At 36.5% G+C, this 19,075-nt stretch overlaps 3 protein-coding genes across 3 annotated transcripts; 1 reads left to right on the top strand and 2 right to left on the bottom strand.

Moving 5' to 3' along the window:
* The first annotated feature begins 11,419 nt into the window (after positions 1–11,419).
* On the top strand, positions 11,420–11,963 carry LOC122081501 (histone H4). Its single transcript, XM_042648651.1, has one exon. The coding sequence runs from the start codon at positions 11,528–11,530 to the stop codon at positions 11,837–11,839; it is 312 nt and encodes a 103-aa protein (XP_042504585.1). The 5' UTR covers positions 11,420–11,527; the 3' UTR covers positions 11,840–11,963.
* Positions 11,964–15,620: 3,657 nt separating this feature from the next.
* LOC122081500 lies at positions 15,621–16,395 on the bottom strand. Its single transcript, XM_042648650.1, has one exon. The coding sequence runs from the start codon at positions 16,158–16,160 to the stop codon at positions 15,765–15,767; it is 396 nt and encodes a 131-aa protein (XP_042504584.1). The 5' UTR covers positions 16,161–16,395; the 3' UTR covers positions 15,621–15,764.
* A 1,474-nt stretch (positions 16,396–17,869) lies between these two features.
* LOC122081499 (15.7 kDa heat shock protein, peroxisomal) lies at positions 17,870–18,940 on the bottom strand. Its single transcript, XM_042648648.1, has 2 exons — positions 18,484–18,940; positions 17,870–18,377 (listed from the first exon to the last, which is right to left on the bottom strand). The coding sequence occupies exons 1-2, from the start codon at positions 18,620–18,622 to the stop codon at positions 18,091–18,093; spliced, it is 426 nt and encodes a 141-aa protein (XP_042504582.1). The 5' UTR covers positions 18,623–18,940; the 3' UTR covers positions 17,870–18,090.
* Positions 18,941–19,075: the final 135 nt, after the last annotated feature.

The following is a 19,075-nucleotide window of genomic DNA, read 5'->3' on the forward strand; positions in this document are numbered from 1 at the left end:
AAAGAGCCCTTCGCTAAGCGTTATAAAACCCTTGTTATAGGGAGTTTATAGTAATTTTCTTGCAGAGAGTGAGAATAGAAAGAGGAAAATAAAGAGCCCTTCGCTAAGCGTTATAAAACCCTTGTTATAGGGAGTTTATAGTAATTTTCTTTTTAATTTCTCTACCAGAGAAGTGTGAGTTACAGATAGCTTTTAATTATTTTTTAATTTTTAAATCTGTAACCAAGCTGGAAGTTTTATTTATGGTAAAAATGTGAGATATTATCATAATGACGCCTGATGACCAATGGGTGGGCCCCTGTTGGCAGACTTTATAATCGTCTGTTTTGGGTTGTGATCTTGTGGTTTTGCATCACTTGGGACCCCACATAACAAACGGTATAGATTGGTCTGTTAGTTAATTGTCTGTAATGGAAAAGTCAAGATTATAGTTGGGGAAATGGGGAAATGCTTTAGTGTCAACGGCCGGTAACCTGTACGTCAAGATAGGGTCCACTTCCCAAACTCCTAACGGCAGATAGCGGCTGTTTTACTGATTAACCCATTCATTTTTGCACATAAAACCCACATATCAGTACCAACTCCCCGTTGCCGTTACTGATTAACCGTCAAATCAAAGATGGAGTGGGACCTACCAGGTCTGACGCCGTTCCATCCGGATATTGGCCGTTAGAGTCGGAAGGAAAACGCTGTAATTTTTTTTTTTTTTTTTTTTGGGGAAAGACCGCCGAGTTGCGGCTTTTCCGACTCGTTGCCTCGGACATCGCCAAAACCTGGAGGCTTGAAATACCTAAAACACCCGTGAAATACTGGCTTCATGGGGATAAATTTGACATTTCAGGAAATGCCTTTTATGATTCATCTGCTTTTGCGTCCGCCGAGGCGCGGGAGGGAAATATTGTTTGGGTGTCTTCCCAAGTGTGGATTATGGAAACCTAAAAATAATAGGGAAGAGAGGGGGTGAGCTCTGCCTGTGGGTCCCACTAAAGCTCACTGGACGAAGCACACGTTTAATCTTGTTCAACACAGATTCGAGATTTCCCAAGAACAGGGAGTGGAGAGAGGGACCACTTTGTGAAACTGTTACTCTTAACCGTTCGATCTATCACGTCATACAATCCCAGTTAGTCATCCACGCGCTGGCTGTCGGCCACGTGTAACTGTGTCCAAGAGGATACTATAGGTGAAAATTGGTTTTCGTCTATAAATCTGGTCCACTAGACACCATACACGTGGTCGACACTTGTCTGGGACCCACTGCTTCACTGCTCTTTACTCTCACTTTGGAGGTGTGTGGACTCCTACTGTGGAGTGTGGATATAAAGTAGTTGTACCTCGAGATTATTTATAATCATAACCTATCTGGCTTCCAGACCATCTATGTGACCCCCATTGGGCTTGTACCTGCCACCAAATATCTCCATATCTTCTGAGGTGGTTAATGTACGGTGAAGATCTCACTTTGATCTGATCTTCTCAGTTTCTATCGGGGTTGATGATTGGGACCCATCTAAGGCTGTGTTGTGGTGTTGGTGATGGTGGTAGGGACATGATATCCTAAAAAAACAGGGAGAGTGGGTCAGGTGGGCTGTCTTTTGCTGTGGAAGAGGTTAAGAAATGAGACAACAGTGACAAGAACATTATTTTGAGGCTGGCAGCTTTGGTGGAGTGATTATGAGGAGGGAAAATTAAAAATGGAATCCAAAGTAACTTTTTAAGATCTCAAGCAGGGAGAGGATCCGCCTCTTCTCCAACCGGTTGGGCTAGAAAGATTCAGACACATATTTTATCATTGATTGGTTTTTTTTTTTTTTTTTTTTACAAAAGATGGGTATTCAGGCTTCGACCTGATTAGTCATGCGGGTTTATATTAACCTCACAACTATATAGATTAGATCATATCGAGGTTGAATAAAAATCATTCGATTTTCATTGAAAGCAATGAAGAGTACTAAACACCCCTGTGTGAGTGATCTAAAATGTCATTGATTTAAACCCTCTTTAGTTGGGGTAGTTGGAGAAGACCAACATATGAACATACACCCTGAAGTTCCCATCAGATGTCTAGTTGGGTGTCCCAACAATTAGAGGAAGATCTTTTTTAGTTCAAAGAATTAGTTTTGATATCGATGTTGATCAATATAGCCAATGTAATACTAATACCAAAAACCATGATCTCAAACATCTATAAGTTAAAAGCTATCAGCTATCAAGCACAATTTCAAAAATCAAGATCATATCAGTGGATCCATATCGGGCTGAGCTAGAATTTATCTCAATTCCACTTGATCCAGCTCATTGATTCTTGTGTGAAAATCTTAGATGCCAAGAATATATCATTTCCAAGCTACTTTAGATTGATCTTGGTCGATTTGTTTCAATCCATGTCGAAATTGGCCAGGACCAATTTGGATACGGATTCCATGTTTAATCCCTGCCACCAAGGCATGATTCAGAACAAAATGAAATAAAATCAGACAATCTGGATCAAGATAGTCCAAATTGGCTGATTTGGATCTGAATCAATTGCGGTCAATCGTGACTCCTCCCTTCCGAAATGGTTGATTCATACTTGGTTTCTAGGATTCAGGTAGAACTTAATCAATTCTGACTAGTTTAGAATGAAATCAAATCAAAATCGACTAGACCCAATCCTGAATCGTGATCCTAATCTTGATTCCAAATTTAATAACCTTGTTAACAAAGCTGCCAACAATAAAACAATGGAGAAGTGAAAAAATTGGAGGGAATTGGAAGAATTTAGGTAAGGGGGAGGAGTAAAGTGGGGATTTCTTATGAGACATTCATTATAATTAATAAGAGCAGTCAAAGAAGAAGAGAAAGAGAGAACCAAAATTGGATACTAATAAGAGCAAAGTAGACAATATTAGATAAGTAGAGCCAACTACCCATGCATTGAAAAAGTCCTTAAAATTTGGCTGTTGGAGTAACTCACAATAAGGGTTTTGGCTTTTCTTTTCTTTTGTATACTTGTCGGCTGTTCACATGCACAGTAATGGGTGCTTTCAAATAGAATACGTGCTTTTGCTTTCCTTTTCTCGTGATTCCAGGGCCAATCCAATACTTTTTAATTTACTTTCCATGGCTTACGTTTGGTTGGTTAGAATTTAGGAAAGTTTAGTTTCTCAAGAAACCTAAAAATCCAACAATTCGATTGACACTAATCCACCCTTTATGACCCTTACCCAACCAATAAAAACAGAAAAAATGGTATTTGGGTGCTCACTCTATTACAGACCTATAATTTATCCGTCGCATTGAATTGTATTAGACAGTTTTGCCTTTCATCAAGAAGAAAAAAAGAAAAAAAATTTACCATCAATTTTAATTAAAGAATCAAAATTTTGAATAAATTTATCCTTACTAAGAATCATTTCACCCAAAGACGATTTGCTAGGTATTAGTATTGGTCTTCGTCTTTACGATGAATTCGATACTAATATTTAAAACTATGAATAAGACCTACATTTGATGAAATCCATTTAATGATTCTAAAGTTAAATTGTCGAATTAGTACATACAACTGAACTTAATCTTATCCCAACTAAATGTGATTGACTTCAGAATAAGTAATAAGAAATTTAATAGCAGTCTTAAGGACTAAAATGTGGACTAACTACGGTACGCAACACAAGAACAATGTCGCTGAGCAGTATTTTTGACCAAATAATTTTAAAAACAAACACTTCATCAGCAAAGTTTAAAAGATCAGAATCAAAACAGTTGGATCGATTTGTACTAAATATCTAGGATTAGGACATATATTTTGGCTGGTTTGGGATTCCATTCTTTTAAACCCTACCAATCATTTCAGTGTCTAACCAATTTTAGAAGCAATGGGAAATCATTAATGGCTGTCCCCATCTATAATCTCCCCTTTCAAAAGGGTGTAGTACATGTTAATATAACTAATGGATGAATACAAGGTAGGCTAACCAAATTGTAGGCTGGTTGGAAAAATCTATCTGTTCGATTTATTATTTTTGAAGTCTTGATCCTATGAAATTGTTTGTCAAAATTAGTATGTTGTCAACTATTCAAACTTTAACAATATATATATATATATATATATATATGTGTATGAATTTAAAATCAGTAATAATTATGCATTTATTATAGATTTAAAATTGTGGATAAAATGACTCCTCCATGGGTTTAGGAAAACCTTTTCATTTAATATATAAGAATCACATGGCTTCACTTGTTAAATATTTTACATGCATGTCATTACTCATTATTGCAGTTAGGGGTACCAATCGGTCAGGCCTCGTCAGTCTTAGTAGGGCCTAGCTCGGCTTATGTCCTTGGACCATGATCTACCTATTTAAGGAATGAGTCGGTCTTGATTGGTGTCATGTCGGGCTCGATCGAGTTCTGGGCTTCAATCGGGCTATAATTGAGCCTTAACTGGGATAATGTATCAATAAAGCCTTAAACAGTATTTATTTTTCTTAAATTTAAGATACTTTAATTTTTTTTGTTAAATTATCAACAATTTTGAAAAATTATTATACTTGATTATAATCAATAATTGATAAAAATGTCAATATATATCCTATTCTATCCCGAAAAATCAAAGTACCTATATAAATTATCGGGCTTGTAAACAGGTCAGGCAGATTGGGAGACCCCATCGGGTTTATCTCTTGCACCGTGTACTACTTATTTATAAACGGGCTAGTTCAAGTTGAGTCATAAACGTGTTGAGCTCGATCGAACCTACCGATGCAGGCTTGAAATTGACACCTCTAATTACATTTATTATTACTGGTAATAGCCAAACTTTAATAAGACGACGTTTGGATTATTGATAGTAGAAGCTAATTAAAGCTGCCTAATTCTAGGTGAGATGACCAGGTGGAGATGAAACAATGCAGCAAAAGGAGTCAGCTTTGACTGCTAAAGTTGAATCTTATCTCAAAAATGAACATGGCCATGGCCAACTAGTAACTTTTTGAAGGTCCAGATTTAAGGGTAATGAGAATCATGTTGGTGGAACTGTAGCATTAATTTTTATTTCAAAAAGAGAGAGAGTTTCCCATGCGGATAGTGTTGGGTGGGTGGAGGGAGGGAATCTCATATCCTACATTAATCATGGCGTGAGAAACAATTTCCTTTGATAGGGACTCGTATATTTAAGATGAGAGAGAAAATCATTGTGGGATCCACATGGCCAGAATATGTGTTGAAATGTTGGTGTAGAGTTGTCGACTTGTAGTTACACATGGGTCATATGAGGCTCTAGATATGTTTTCATATGCCATTGGATTTTCTTTACGTGATACTTCAAATATGAATTTAGGTATTAATATTGTAAGAATTGTATTCGATACATATTGACCAACACAATCAAAATGTAGGTTTATTTTTCTCATCAAAAAGTGATTTTTTTTGTATTGGAATCGGCCCAATATAACCATTTTGTATGATTATTGATATTGATATTGCGTCTGGCACCGGTATCATGATCACTAAAACCTTGACCTTAAGGATGTGAGTTGGATTTTTCAATATGGTATAAAATCTTACATTCATTTGTTTGTTCTCTTAAGTTGTATGTTTATATGTAGAGTATAATGAAGCTATATCCATCTAATAACTTGAGTTTTTTGTATTTGAGTAGTGTTTCAGTTTGAAAATCATCTATTATGAAACAATGAAATGCAGTGAGCATCCAACTGTTGAGGTGCATGACTGGGCCCTCTCAACCGTGTAATGTTCATTACACCTTATCACTTGTTGTAGACAATTTCAACCTAATATTTCATGGGGTTATCCCACTTTATTTAGCAATAAAGAGAGAAAGTGTGTGATAGTGTGAGTGTATCCCGCACTAAGTGTGGAACCATTTTTTAAGAAAAGAAAAAGAGCTTTACAATAACTCAATTTGGTAGACTAATGTGCAACATAACTAGTTCCACATGACATCTTTTCATAAAGGATGTCTTCAGAATCAGAAATCTCTGTTTCAAAAATGATATCAAATTTATTTTGTTTCAGATATTTTATCAATTTTTTATGATTATTTTTCTGGTTGGGACATTCATTGCAAAATGGCACAATTCATTACAAAGGAAGCAACGACAATCTTTTTTTGATTTACGTTGTCCCGTGAATTTAGATTTTGTAGGTTGTTTATATACAAAACGCCTTTTTGAAAACTTATTTTTTGGTTGAAGCCTATTTTTCCAAGGCTTCCATTTTCACCATTAAAATTTTTTAATTATCTTTTACCTTCTTGAAGGTTTATAATGAGAATGTGGTTTACCAAACTCATAATTTGTTGAATAATATCTTCGATATAAAACTGGGTTAACTTTATGTTTAATTGCCTTAGCTGCTTTAGCTTTGAGGTAGTCATCAATAATAATGCGAAAAATGAAATTGATTCAGTTTCCTAAGGTATCTGAATTCCCTGAACTGGTAAGGTATTTTGAATAATTTTTTGCACCTAATTCATCCTAAGGTGTGGTAGTTTTGAAAGAATTGTTGTAACCAATGGTTAGAATGTGTGTCATCTAACAGATGATAATAATGCATGTATGCTTTTGCAAAGTCTTCAAAAGCTTTCATTTTATTAAATTAAAACTTATATCATCTATGTAGGTATTAGTGGGTTTGGTACCACAAAATTTTGTTTTTATAATTTTAGTAAATTCTTGAAGGATGTCTTCCCAACTAGCAAAGTTAGCTAGGAGGTCAGCCTTCTTAGTTTTTTCTGCATTTGTGTTTTGGTATTTTTGAATAAATTACAGAACATCTCCTTGTAAGCTTCCTGCAATGTATTCAATGAATTTTTCTTTAGACCATAAATTTTTATGATTGGTTATCATTATACCAAATGTTTGTGCCCAATCATCAATTGTTGATTCATAGTCTTTAAAAGGTATATGGGTCGGGTCAAGATAGGTTCCTCTTGAAGTAATATTGATCTTGTTTAAGTCATATTTTCTTTGGTAGAAAGAAGTGGGAGTTAGATCATCTTCTTCTTTGATAGTGAAGATGTTGTCTTCAAAATGAGTTTGAGCTCCATATTAAGGGGCGAACTCAAGATCTTTTTCAAAGTAATCATCAGAAGAAATTTTTCGTTTCGATTTAGAGCTAGACTCAGGTTGGTCTGTAACTAGCTCTTCATTTTCATTTGAAGACTCATCCGTTGTTTTGGACTTGTCAGATTGATGATCTGTAATGGCTTGGATGTCAGTCTCAGATTCATCATCACTAAACAACATATATGAATGTTCTCTAAAAACTGATTTGTGTTCAGTATAGAAAACTTGCTACATACTTAAAAGTTTTTTCTATTCAGTGTGGTCTGAAGACTCTTTATATCTATATTTATAATGATCTAAGACTTCCTTGTAGTAAGGATAATCATAATCTTGATTGTTTATTTAGACCGTTGGATTGTTAATTGTTGATATAACGACAAATTTAGAACGAACAGTAAATGGTTGATCCGTTTCTGCTCTAGGTCCGAATCTGTATATTTTTTCATATATTTTATTAAAAGAAAATAAGAAAAGTCCATTAAACAATTTAAAGTACTACTAATAGATACTAAGATAGGGTCAGAATGAAAACTATGATTATATTTTTCTTGTATGCTTGAATCACAAGAGAAAGCAGAAGGATTCATAACCTCTGATTAAATCTGTAATTTTGGTACCTAAGACCGTCTCTTTCTTACTGATCTGCCAACAACCAAGCTCTTTTTTCAAACGGGAACTAGCCAAAATTAGAACCAAAAGGTAGATACGAAAGAGATGTATGAGTTTTAAATTAGTAGATGTAACCAGAAAGTGTATCTTTCTATACTTTTTTTTTTTAATTAAACAAACACATTTTGCTATTTGAATAATAGAAAGTACAGTAGAAAACATATTTACTTACTTTGTTACCGTCCACAGATCGGAGGCTAATAGAAGCTATCCCCGCAAGAGATAGATTAGACGATCTGCTAAAGATCAACAGTAATCCACTCTGATCAATAGCCCTGATATGAGAATCATGTGATCCCCTTAGCTATCTAACCAAGGGTAAAGTTGAAGAGCCACAGTGATCGTTGCTGCCGCTCTGATACCAACTCTAGCCGGAGGCTGCCGGGGCAAAATATAAGAGAGTTTACATAGAAATTTCTTACAATAGAGAAACCATACAACAAGAGAACTTTACAGAAAAACTTAGAGAGATACTAAGATAACCGAATGATCACAACTGAGGAGGGGGTCTCTTTTTATAGACTCTAGATTTAAAGACCTTTGAAGTCCGTGGATTTCAGTGTAACTTAAATCCGTAAACAATAACTTGCTGCAGTACCGATAATAAGTGCATAGTTTCTATAAAATATGGTGACGTCAACATAAGAGTCATGTGTGATGTCATAATGGTTCTATATGGTTGGTCTATTTGATGCTTCTATCATATTGAGAAACAGTGGTAGAGTGCATCATAAAAACAAATTCGACATTTGAGTCGGAACAAGCAGAAGTCGAAACAGTTTCTAATTCATAAAGGATGTCTTCAGAATAAAAAATCCCTGTTTCAAAAATGATATCAAATTCATTTTGTTCTAGAGATTTTATCATTTTTTTTTATGATTATTTTTCTGGTTGGGATATTCATTTGGAAAATGGCCTAATTCATTGCAAAGGAAGCAACGACAATATTTTTTTGATTTACGTTGTCTCGTGAATTTGGATTTTGTAGGTTGTTTACATATAAAATGCCTTTTTAAAAACTTATTTTTTGGTTGAAACTTATTTTCCAAGGTTTTCATTTTCGCAATTTAAAATTTTTAATTATCTTATACCTTCTCGAAGGTTTGTAAACCACCTTCTCATTATAAACAGTGAAAAATACTAAAAAATAAATAAAAATAATAATAAAAAAATAATGAGTGTTTTATTTTTTGTAAATAATTTTTTTGTGCAATAGATTATGAGATTCTAACAACACACAAATATTTAAGAATTGTCAAAAAGTGCATGATGTTGGCTGTCTTAGGAGTCCATTAATAATGAGTTCACTTCAGGTCATTATAGAATTGGTTGAGAAGCTTATTTAATTCTCTCTCTCTCCTTTTTCATGTGGTGGGTAAGCCATAAGGATTGTGGAAATTTCGGTCAATGAAAGCAACAGGTAGTGGTGGTTGGTCGGTTCGGTCGACTGACAGCTTTACACCCAAGCTTTAACCCGACCCATTTATTAGCCAGGTTGAAGAGATGCCAACCCTTGCCTACTAATAATAGTGTCAAACACTAAACTCAAGTCGATCAAATCGAACCAAACCAGGCCAGGTTTTGGTTGGGGTGTTATGACATTGGATAAAAATTGGTTCAAAAATAGGCTCAAACTAGACCGAATGAAACTCAGTCTTCTCTTGGACTGGCTTCAATTTCACTCATTATCAGTCGGAATTGGTTTAATCAGTCTAAAATTATATTGAACCGACTGATTAACACCCTTATATACATACAAGAAAAAGAGCAAACAGCAGAAGATGAATCTGGATGACTAGATCTATAAATGGATACAACCAAGTCTTTCTATTACTTGCCATGTAATTAATAACTTAAATTCACCAAAAAAATAAATTAACGACTTAAATTGAAAACAGAAGATTAACAAAGATAAATGAATCAAACACACAACATTGTTGTTACCCGTGCAAGCAACGTCTTCCTTGAGGAGTAACACAGGGTTTTGTTAAGACTTAATTATGAAGGCTTTCCAAAATTACCTATTTTAATTAGTGTTATAGATTATTCTTTTGAGAGAGAGAGAGAGAGAGAATTAAAATATCTTGCAATGGTTGAATCTCTCAAATAAAAATTCGAATTTGATATTAATTTTGACAAAGTGGATACTAAGGGCCCGTTTGATAACGTTTCAAGAAACGCATTTCTGCCGTTTCTGTTTCCAGAAACAGCAGAAACAGAGTAAAAAGCGTTTGATAAAACTGTTTCGTTTCACTTATTTTCAAAAATAGAAATAGAAATTTTTACTTATTTATGGTTCAAAAAACGACCTAGGCGAAACAAGTTCAACTTGTTTCGCCGTTTCTGAAAACGACTTGTGGCCATTCTTTCATTGGTTACTATCGATTTCTAAAAACATGACTTATCAAACACCTTCAATTCCGTTTCTGTTTCTAGAAACGAAAATTTATGTTTCTGCCGTTTCTTAAAACAAAAATGACAGAAAACATTATCAAACGAACCCTAAGAAGTAATTAAAAGAGTAAAGTTTTTGTAGTATGAACGTCCTGTCAACATATTCTCACATTCTTGTAGCTAACGGCTCAATCAAGTGGAGCGGGGTGGGATAAAATAGGGTGACATGGGCATGAGATAATTTCTAGAGAATAAAAAACAGAAAATGACACAAGCTGAGCACCCGCATGACAATTGCCTTTTCCCTTACATTATAAAGCAACTATGTTATAAAAAATGTCCTTAAAATTGTGTAAAAGAAAAGTGAAAATGCCGACAAGAAGAGCCACACCTTTTCAGTGATCATGTAGGGAATAGATGTGTCCACATTCACATGTTACTGCTCAATCAAGAGGGCACCATAACTATAAGTGTCCCTTTTATCAATGCAAAAGGGAGAAACTGAGACTCTGTTTGTTGATAAACTATTAAACTATGTTTTGATTAGTGAAAGGCTTGATAGAATTGAAATACTAATAATTAATTACCGTGGCACCTTATCAATTAATGATATGGTTCTTAAAATATACCACTTTATCTTATAAGATTAACATGACTTGTTCTCTTAAATACCAAATTTAGGACCACCTTTTCCTTTTTTTTTTTTTTTTTTTTTTTTTTGTTTGAGAGGCGAAGGGGATAAACAATAAAAGTGAACTAATTATAAAACCATGTATTTCAAATATGTTAGTATGTTACATAAAACCCTCATTAGTAAAAAAAAAAGAGATTCCTTGTTTAGTTAAAGAGTGGCATTAGAGAGTCATATGTACGGGCGAATCCATACAGATAGAATCCACCATAGAATTAATTATTGGGTAGATTCTATCTGTGTGGATCAACCCCGTGCAAGAATAATTCTCATATGAAGACTTGATCTACTAATTCCATAAATCACATCATCAGTTAATGAGAGACTAAGTTTTGTGAATTACCAAAAAAAAAAAAAATGAGTGGCTTGAGACTTGTGAGGGCTTATGGTAAGGTGAGTGGGTCATTGGTTCATCGGGTTCGTGACTAAAAATGTCCATCGTCGATTCATATATGATCTACGACTCGTAATCAACCAAATCGTAGCACGCGGATCGACCTCTTCAGCCGTAGATTAAGCGCTGAAATCGGCTGATGGCGCTATCAACACCCGCCAAGAATGGAATTCAAAAACTTTCATCTATAAAACCCCTCTTGAATCTCCCTACCCACTTCACCAAAACGGAAACCAGAAGCGAAGCAGTGGTTTGCTCCCGATCGAGATATCTTAGCAAAAACCAGGTTGAAGGAGGCATTTGAAGATGTCTGGTCGTGGGAAGGGTGGTAAGGGTTTGGGCAAAGGAGGAGCGAAGCGTCACAGGAAGGTTTTGCGAGACAATATCCAGGGCATCACTAAGCCTGCAATTCGTCGACTTGCAAGGAGAGGAGGTGTTAAGAGGATCAGTGGTCTCATTTACGAAGAGACAAGGGGTGTTCTCAAGATCTTCCTTGAGAATGTCATTCGTGATGCTGTGACTTATACAGAGCACGCAAGGAGGAAGACAGTGACGGCCATGGATGTCGTCTATGCCCTGAAGAGGCAGGGAAGAACCCTCTACGGATTCGGTGGTTAAGGCTTTTCTTTTGTGTTTTATTGCTGTATTTTCTGAAATATTATTAGTGATTGTTGATGCTGGCTGAACTTTTTCCTGAATTTCACAAATTTCTGAAATATTAATGACAAGAACGGTTGTCTTACCATTGTCTCACTCTGTTATGCCAAAATATGATCTTCGAGATTACTTTACAGAGAGGTCATGGCAAATCTTTAATCACCTAAAGTTTCTTTGCTCAAAAGGTTGCTAAGAGCTTGAGCTGATATAGAAATGTAAGAACTCGAGAACTAATCAGAAACAGAAGACATCCGATGACCAGTCTCAATAATCTAGTCACCATTTTATGAAGGTAGGGAAATGCCAAGTCCTTGGGCAAGAGTTTGTGGGCACGGATGGCTGTGGTCTCCCTGTTAGAAGGAATCACCTATGCACAGATTGGATCTACTGCTACTGCAATCCTAATGAAACACCAAAACCATGGAATCTCTCTTCATCGTGGTTTAGGAAAACCCAGTCCAAAATATATATTGAAAATTGAATTCCCAAGTAGAGAAAAAGGTTTCATCTGGTCCAATCCTAAAATTATCTGTGAACCTGACCTGGTTACTTCATTTTCAAAATTTTAAGTTGATCCCATAAGATTTTGAATGAAGTTTTCCGAACAATCATAGTTATCAAAACCATGAACAAATCACTAGGGTTTTTTGCCAATTGGTTTAAGATGAAAATTTTAACATGATATTAGAGTGGGTGCATTGGGCCTCCGTGGATGTTGAATTCTTTGTTTGACCCACGGAGACAGTCCTAAGATGCCTACACATAAAAGGGAGTATTGAGATAGTCCCATATCAGTTATGTGTGAATAACTCAATTATCTTGTATAAGAACCACAAGATATAATCCCACTTTAAGCCAATTGGTTTTAAGATTAAAGCTTTAACATAATCTAAGGTCAAAATATCATCAAGCACATCCATTACCCCCTTTTCTGGGTCATGGACTTAGATTGTTGCAATCCTCATCTATTCCTAGCCTGTTATCTCCAGCCCATGCTACTGATATGGCCTTACCTGGATACTTTGAGCTGCTCTTATTATCAATCCCACATAGTTAACTGCAATGAAGTTTCTCTACTAAATGTCATGAAAGAGGGACATCTGTTTCTCGCTTGTGATAAATAATTTGTTGCTCCCATAGAATTTGGATATACACAGCACATTGGAAGCAGAGACGAGGAATGCTCCAAAGAGTACAACAAGCAAAGCAATTGGGAACTAGTTCCGCAAGGGTTTAGACTAATTGTCAGAATTTGGTCGACTTGTTACAGCAAAGTATGGGCAAGTGACACAGGAACTAATTCACTTTCCTTTATTATATTAAGAATGTTATGAAGAACTATACTTCCGTATTGATTATTAAGCAGGATCGTAGGATAATATCATTAATGCATAATCCGGCTACAAGGGCAAGGATGAACAGAAGTAGTCTTCTTTTTTTTATGGGGGGGGGGGCGGGGGGCGGGGGGGTTAAAGGAAGAAACGAAGATTAACTGTAGGGCCTGTATGGCAACGTTTCTATTCCAAATTAGAAATTCTACGGCTGAAATTCTATTTTGTGTCTGTTAATTACATCCAATACTTCTAGCCAATAAATGTTGTATTACTTTCATTAACAAAAAAAAAAAAGAAAAAAAGAAAAATGCATGGAATGCGTCTTTAATTGAAGTATTTTTCTTCTTTTATTATCAAACAACCTAATATGCCATCTTACAGACTCAAGGTATGATCAGAACCATAGTTGCCGCGGGCAATGCTTTGATGCCTAAGCTGAATAGCAATGCTCATCTCTGCTTGTTTGCTGTGTAGCTTCTTCATCAAGTTGTTTGGTTCTATCTGAAAATGGAAAATATACTTTTATCAACCATTACATCATCTCATCCACTTGGGAGATTCACTTGGAACTTGAGGTTGCATTGCTTGCCTTTGCTTGTATATGGTTCGAGTTGCCGGAATCAAAGGAAAGCAACCCACAATGAAAACGGGTGGACTGAGGGAGGAGAGGAAGAAAAATTTCCTTCTTCTAGGGTTACTGAAAAGTGAAGAACCACGGGAGCAATCAATATAAACCAAGGAGATTTCTTACCAAATGGTCATTGCAGTCGAAAATGGAGGCCAGCAGCGAGGTCCTTCCATCAGTCAAAATCAAACTTGAATGCTGTTTTGCTCACAATACATAATAAAGAGCAACAAATGACCCCGGCGGGACCAGCAGTGACATTCCGGTGACTGTAGACATGCAGCGGTGTGGTGGAATGGATCAAGCAGTGGTTCCCTTCGGGAGCTTTTACTTGAGAGGGTCGAGGAAGATGAGAGTGCAAGATTTTAGTAACTATGATGTTCCAACTCTCCTGCTCTACTATCCACCTAAACCCCAAAGAAACTTGCAAAAGCAGCATTGAACCCTGCCATGCATCTTCCCCAATCTCCCCACGGTATAGAAAGCCAATCCTCCACACAACTCCCTCATCATAATGCAAACCATTACCCAGTTCATTAACCTAAGCATTATGGTAGTCACATAAATTCTACAACTCACTAGTATCAATCTCCTATCACTACAGGAAAGATTGGTTACAGAAGAACAAATACGATGAAGCTGATCCTAACGAGGAGCAAAAATAGAGGTGGTCCTCAAGTATTCAGTACTAAAGTGTAACCTGAGGCCTACACAACTAGTTAATAGATCATGCTCCTCAGATTTCCAATGGATGACAAGCATTAGATGATCACAGGCAAACAACAATCCCACAAAAATCCAAGATTCCACCAGTCATCCTTGGACAGATCATAATTTGCCCAGATACAAACTAGAAGATCAGTATACATGAATCTTATCAGAAAAAAAAAAAAAAATCCAAGAATACAATTATATCTGTGTTCATAAACTTCATCAGTCACCAAAAAAAGATTACACCAGCCTAGATCATAATCTTAAAAACTATTGTTTTCTAGAAAAATCTTCACTATTGGCATTACTAAGTCAACAACCGTCGAACATAAAAGCAGACAACAGATTAGCACTGAAAGCAGTGATAGGATTGAGCTCAACAAGGACAAATCACAGACAGATACCAAAGAGATAAGAACTTCAGTTGAGCAATACTCCATTGTTGTCTCCAATTATAATGCCTTCACAAATCCTACAGAACACACTAGGAACTGTTGGAACAGAGTGTGATTTTGTTTCAAGGAGAGGAACATTTATTCACATAGAAACCTCCAGCATTTTTGTATAGTGCTTTGCAGGGCATTCTCGTTCACTTGGCTAAGACATGTCAGCTGGCACGACTTCACAGATGATTTTACATAGGAAACTTCAAAACTAAATCAGTAAGAGATAAGAAACCCCAAACGCATCCATGTTCCCAGCAGTCTGGAAACTCGAGGATGCAAAGAGAGCATAAACTCAACGGAAAATCCTCAAATTAACAGAAGTAAAAATGCACACCAAAATCATAACCTCTCCACATGTAGGTCGTAAAACATATGCTTTAAACAAATTAGTGCGATTTGCTCTCACACCGACTTCGAAGATGATCTGTGAAAGGTTATGAACTGTCATATCTTTCTGCAATACTTCCCAAATCTAACAAGAATAAAAAGCAGGGTTGTAAATCAAAATCCAGAACTAATGGATCGATCCAATTCAACTCTAACAATCTCATCATCATACTCGCTCGCAAAACATCAGATTTTTAAACCATCGAAGGAATCATACTCGCAATTGACTAGCATAAATCTATCAATTATGACTGTCCTACCAAATCTCCATTAACATCCATAAATATGTAAAACGTGTACACAAAACAAAATCCAACAACAACAAACTCCAATCGAAATAGAAGAAATTTTTTTGAAGTAAAACCAAGCTTATCTTTCTCCAGTTAGTCCTGATTCTTCTTCAACTTCTCAACGCGCTGGTTGAGCTGCTCGAGGCGGACAACGAGATGGGTAACGGAGTACAAAAGCCAGTAGAAGATGAGAGCAGCAGCGATCAAAAGGGCATTCCGTTGGCTCTTCATGATGGATTTCTGGTGGCGGAGATGCTCCGTAGGAGTACATGATTGACCCTCACAGCTCGGCCTTGTCTCGTACTTCCAGTATATATCCATCAGCAAAAACAAACAGAACGGAACCACCGAAAGGAAGGGCTTCAGTAGGTTCTTGGTGACAGTTATGAGACCCTTCCGCAACCGATCCAGACCCGGTAAGGTCAGTAAGAGAAGCATGATCGCCTCCGCACCGGCGGCATATCCGAGAACTACCCACTCCAAAGCCATGGCTGAAACACAAACCCTAACTTCCTAAGAAAATTTGAACAGAGTTACAGTGATCTGTGTCTGGAATTTCGATTCCAATGAGCTAAGACAGGAAGCAACTGGTGAGAAATCGAGATGCAGATCGAGATTGGAGAGGGAGTTATTATATATTAATTTGAGAAGCCATGGAAAGATGACGAGAGGGACGGGACACGGGCGGCCAGGGTATTGAGTCTAGAGACAGGGCGCGTGGAAGCTTGAGAGCTTTTGAACACTTTACGCGTCAATATTGGATTTGTATTACTTCCAAAAGAAGGAAACGGAATTCGCCGGTTCGCCATCTTGACCGAGTTGGAGAGGGCAGTGGTCAGGCCGGACGGACCGGGATTGTACCCAATCCGTTTTGGTTGAATCCATGCCGACAACCACCAGAAAATGGTGAGGGCATTAGAGGAGATTGAATTCCTTTGTGGAGGAGCAGGGCATTTGGCTTGGCGCTCATCCAATGCCCAGGAGCCCAAGGCAGTAGCACATAACTCAGGTTTTCTGAGCATTGGATGCATGTCAAATGCTCTATTATGCCACAAATGATTCAAGTCCCACTAGGAGGAGGGGAGACGAGTATTGTACCATCCTTGGTTGTAACCATTGTGATAATCAAAGCAACTAATGTCAATTAACAAACTCTTTTGACTCAATTAGAAGAAGAAGAAGTCCAACAATTAAAAAACCATTAACCTGCCTCATTGAAATTTTTTTGGTCTATTTCTCATTGAAATTAACGATATGAAAAATGTTTATGTCAAGTCTATTTTTGTATTCTTATTTATCATGGACATCATTTCTTAGTCACGTGAGATTATGCTTTACAAACTAATCTCATCCATATGATTCACATTGTATAGTTTTTTAATTTTCTTTCAAATAATTCTTGTTGCATTTATTTTGTTCACTTTTTATTAGGTATACACGAATTTATTTGGATCGAAGAATTCTATGAATAAGAAATGGTCTGAACATGTAGATCTTGTTATCTGGTTAAAGAAGATAGCCTATAGGGCTATGAATAGAAAAAATATGATTAGCAAACCTAATTCTATGTTAAACTCTTTTTATGACATCTAATATATATATATTCTAATAAAAAAATAGGTATTGAGACTAACAAAATCGTCATAATGTAATTATATGGGAGTGGTGGAAAGAGTTCCATTATGGCTGAATAATGCATCAATGATCCTTAGACTCCATAAAATTTGAGCCCCATTTAACTTAGTATCACATGGCCCTTGTTGCAATTATGAAGAAGTGTAGGCCAGTGAGTTAAACAACAAATTTGGATTTGAGTTTACCGTTCCCCCTCCATATAAACTTGCATCAATTGCATGCCAAGTAATTGATTGTCAATTATTTATTTATTTATTTTTAATAAAAAAAATTCCCTAACCAAACAGCATGGAAGAATGTACCAATAAAATGCAACGAAATCAGACAAGGAAGGTAAGGTCATTTAAAGTGAAAAAGAAAGAGAGAAAGGGATAAGGAGCATGCTCACCTACCCTCCCCAAAGGCTTCCCTCACTTGATAGTGTAATTCACAATTGAGATATCTATGTTTTAAAAACTACATATAAATTTGAAGTATCGGGTATCGTATTGAAAAAGGTAATTTGGAGAGATATCGTATTATTAAAAAGACAGAAAATTCACTTAAACAGATACACATGAAAATTGTCAACGAAAAATAAGGACTTGCTTATAATATATGCAAATAGAATTTTAAAACATAAAATACTATAATTAAATAGGGAAAACGTTCAGAATTATTCAGAATTTTATTATACAATCTCAAGAAACCAGAGATTTATCGGAGTTGTCGTTCCTGCTGTTATATATATATATATATATGTACCAATCACAAGTAGACTTCCATTTTATCTGCAAAATCAACTTCAAAGCTTGCTGGAAATATTAATATTACGAACTTTCGATGACTTGGGATTTGTATCTTTGGGGACGACGATAGTAAGAACACCATTTTCCACCTGAGCTTTTACCTGATCGACCTTCACATTCTCCGGCAACACAATTTCTCGAGCAAACTCTCCTTTCGAAGTCCCCCTCTCCGCGATGTGCCAAACTGCATCTTTCCCAACGGATTCCTCTTTTGTTCTTTCTCCTCTTATCTGTAGAACATTCCCGTCTTCTACCTGAACCTTTATGTCATCCTTCCCGAATCCTAATTGAACAGAATCATCAAATTCAATCAAATCAAACACAAACCCATGAAAACCCACAACTTCAATTGGCGGAAGAAACAGAGAATTTGGAGAATTGGAAGGTACCTGGGACGTTGACCTTGTAGATGTGGGCATTGGGGGTTTCAAGCCAATCCATCAGGGCTAGTGACCCAGACCACTGTCGAAAGATTGGAGGGCTCCAGAAGAAGCGCCTGAATGGGTCTACGAAAAAACTCTCCGCCATTATCGATATGTTAAGACTGAGCTGTGGAGAAGATTCTTCTCGGCCTGCTGCTATCACTTACCTTGCTGCGAGATGATAAGTTCTGCAATGCCTTTTCTGGGTTTTATGCTTTTTAGATTAGAGGGCCGCGGAATTCGGTGCAGGGCCTAGAAGCTTCTCTTGGATTCTGGGTCTTATCTTCGTTTCTCTTCTCGGCTTTTCTCTGTTGGGGACGACGAATTCAATCCTATGCTATGCAAGATCATAGCAGCTTGATCTGCATCCTTGATTTAGTATCTAATTAACTATTTTCCACTTACCTTGATCAGCGGCTGTTTTGGTAAGGTACAGCCGATCAAAAATGTAGATAAATGGGCTCCCCAATCGAATTATAATTTCCACCAAAAAAGAAAGAAAAAAAATCGAATTATAATGATCCAAAGTTCCGAACCATCTTATCTAATTATCTATATA

Source organism: Macadamia integrifolia, chromosome 6 (assembly GCF_013358625.1).
Source record: "Macadamia integrifolia cultivar HAES 741 chromosome 6, SCU_Mint_v3, whole genome shotgun sequence".
NCBI classification, from domain to species: domain Eukaryota; kingdom Viridiplantae; phylum Streptophyta; class Magnoliopsida; order Proteales; family Proteaceae; genus Macadamia; species Macadamia integrifolia.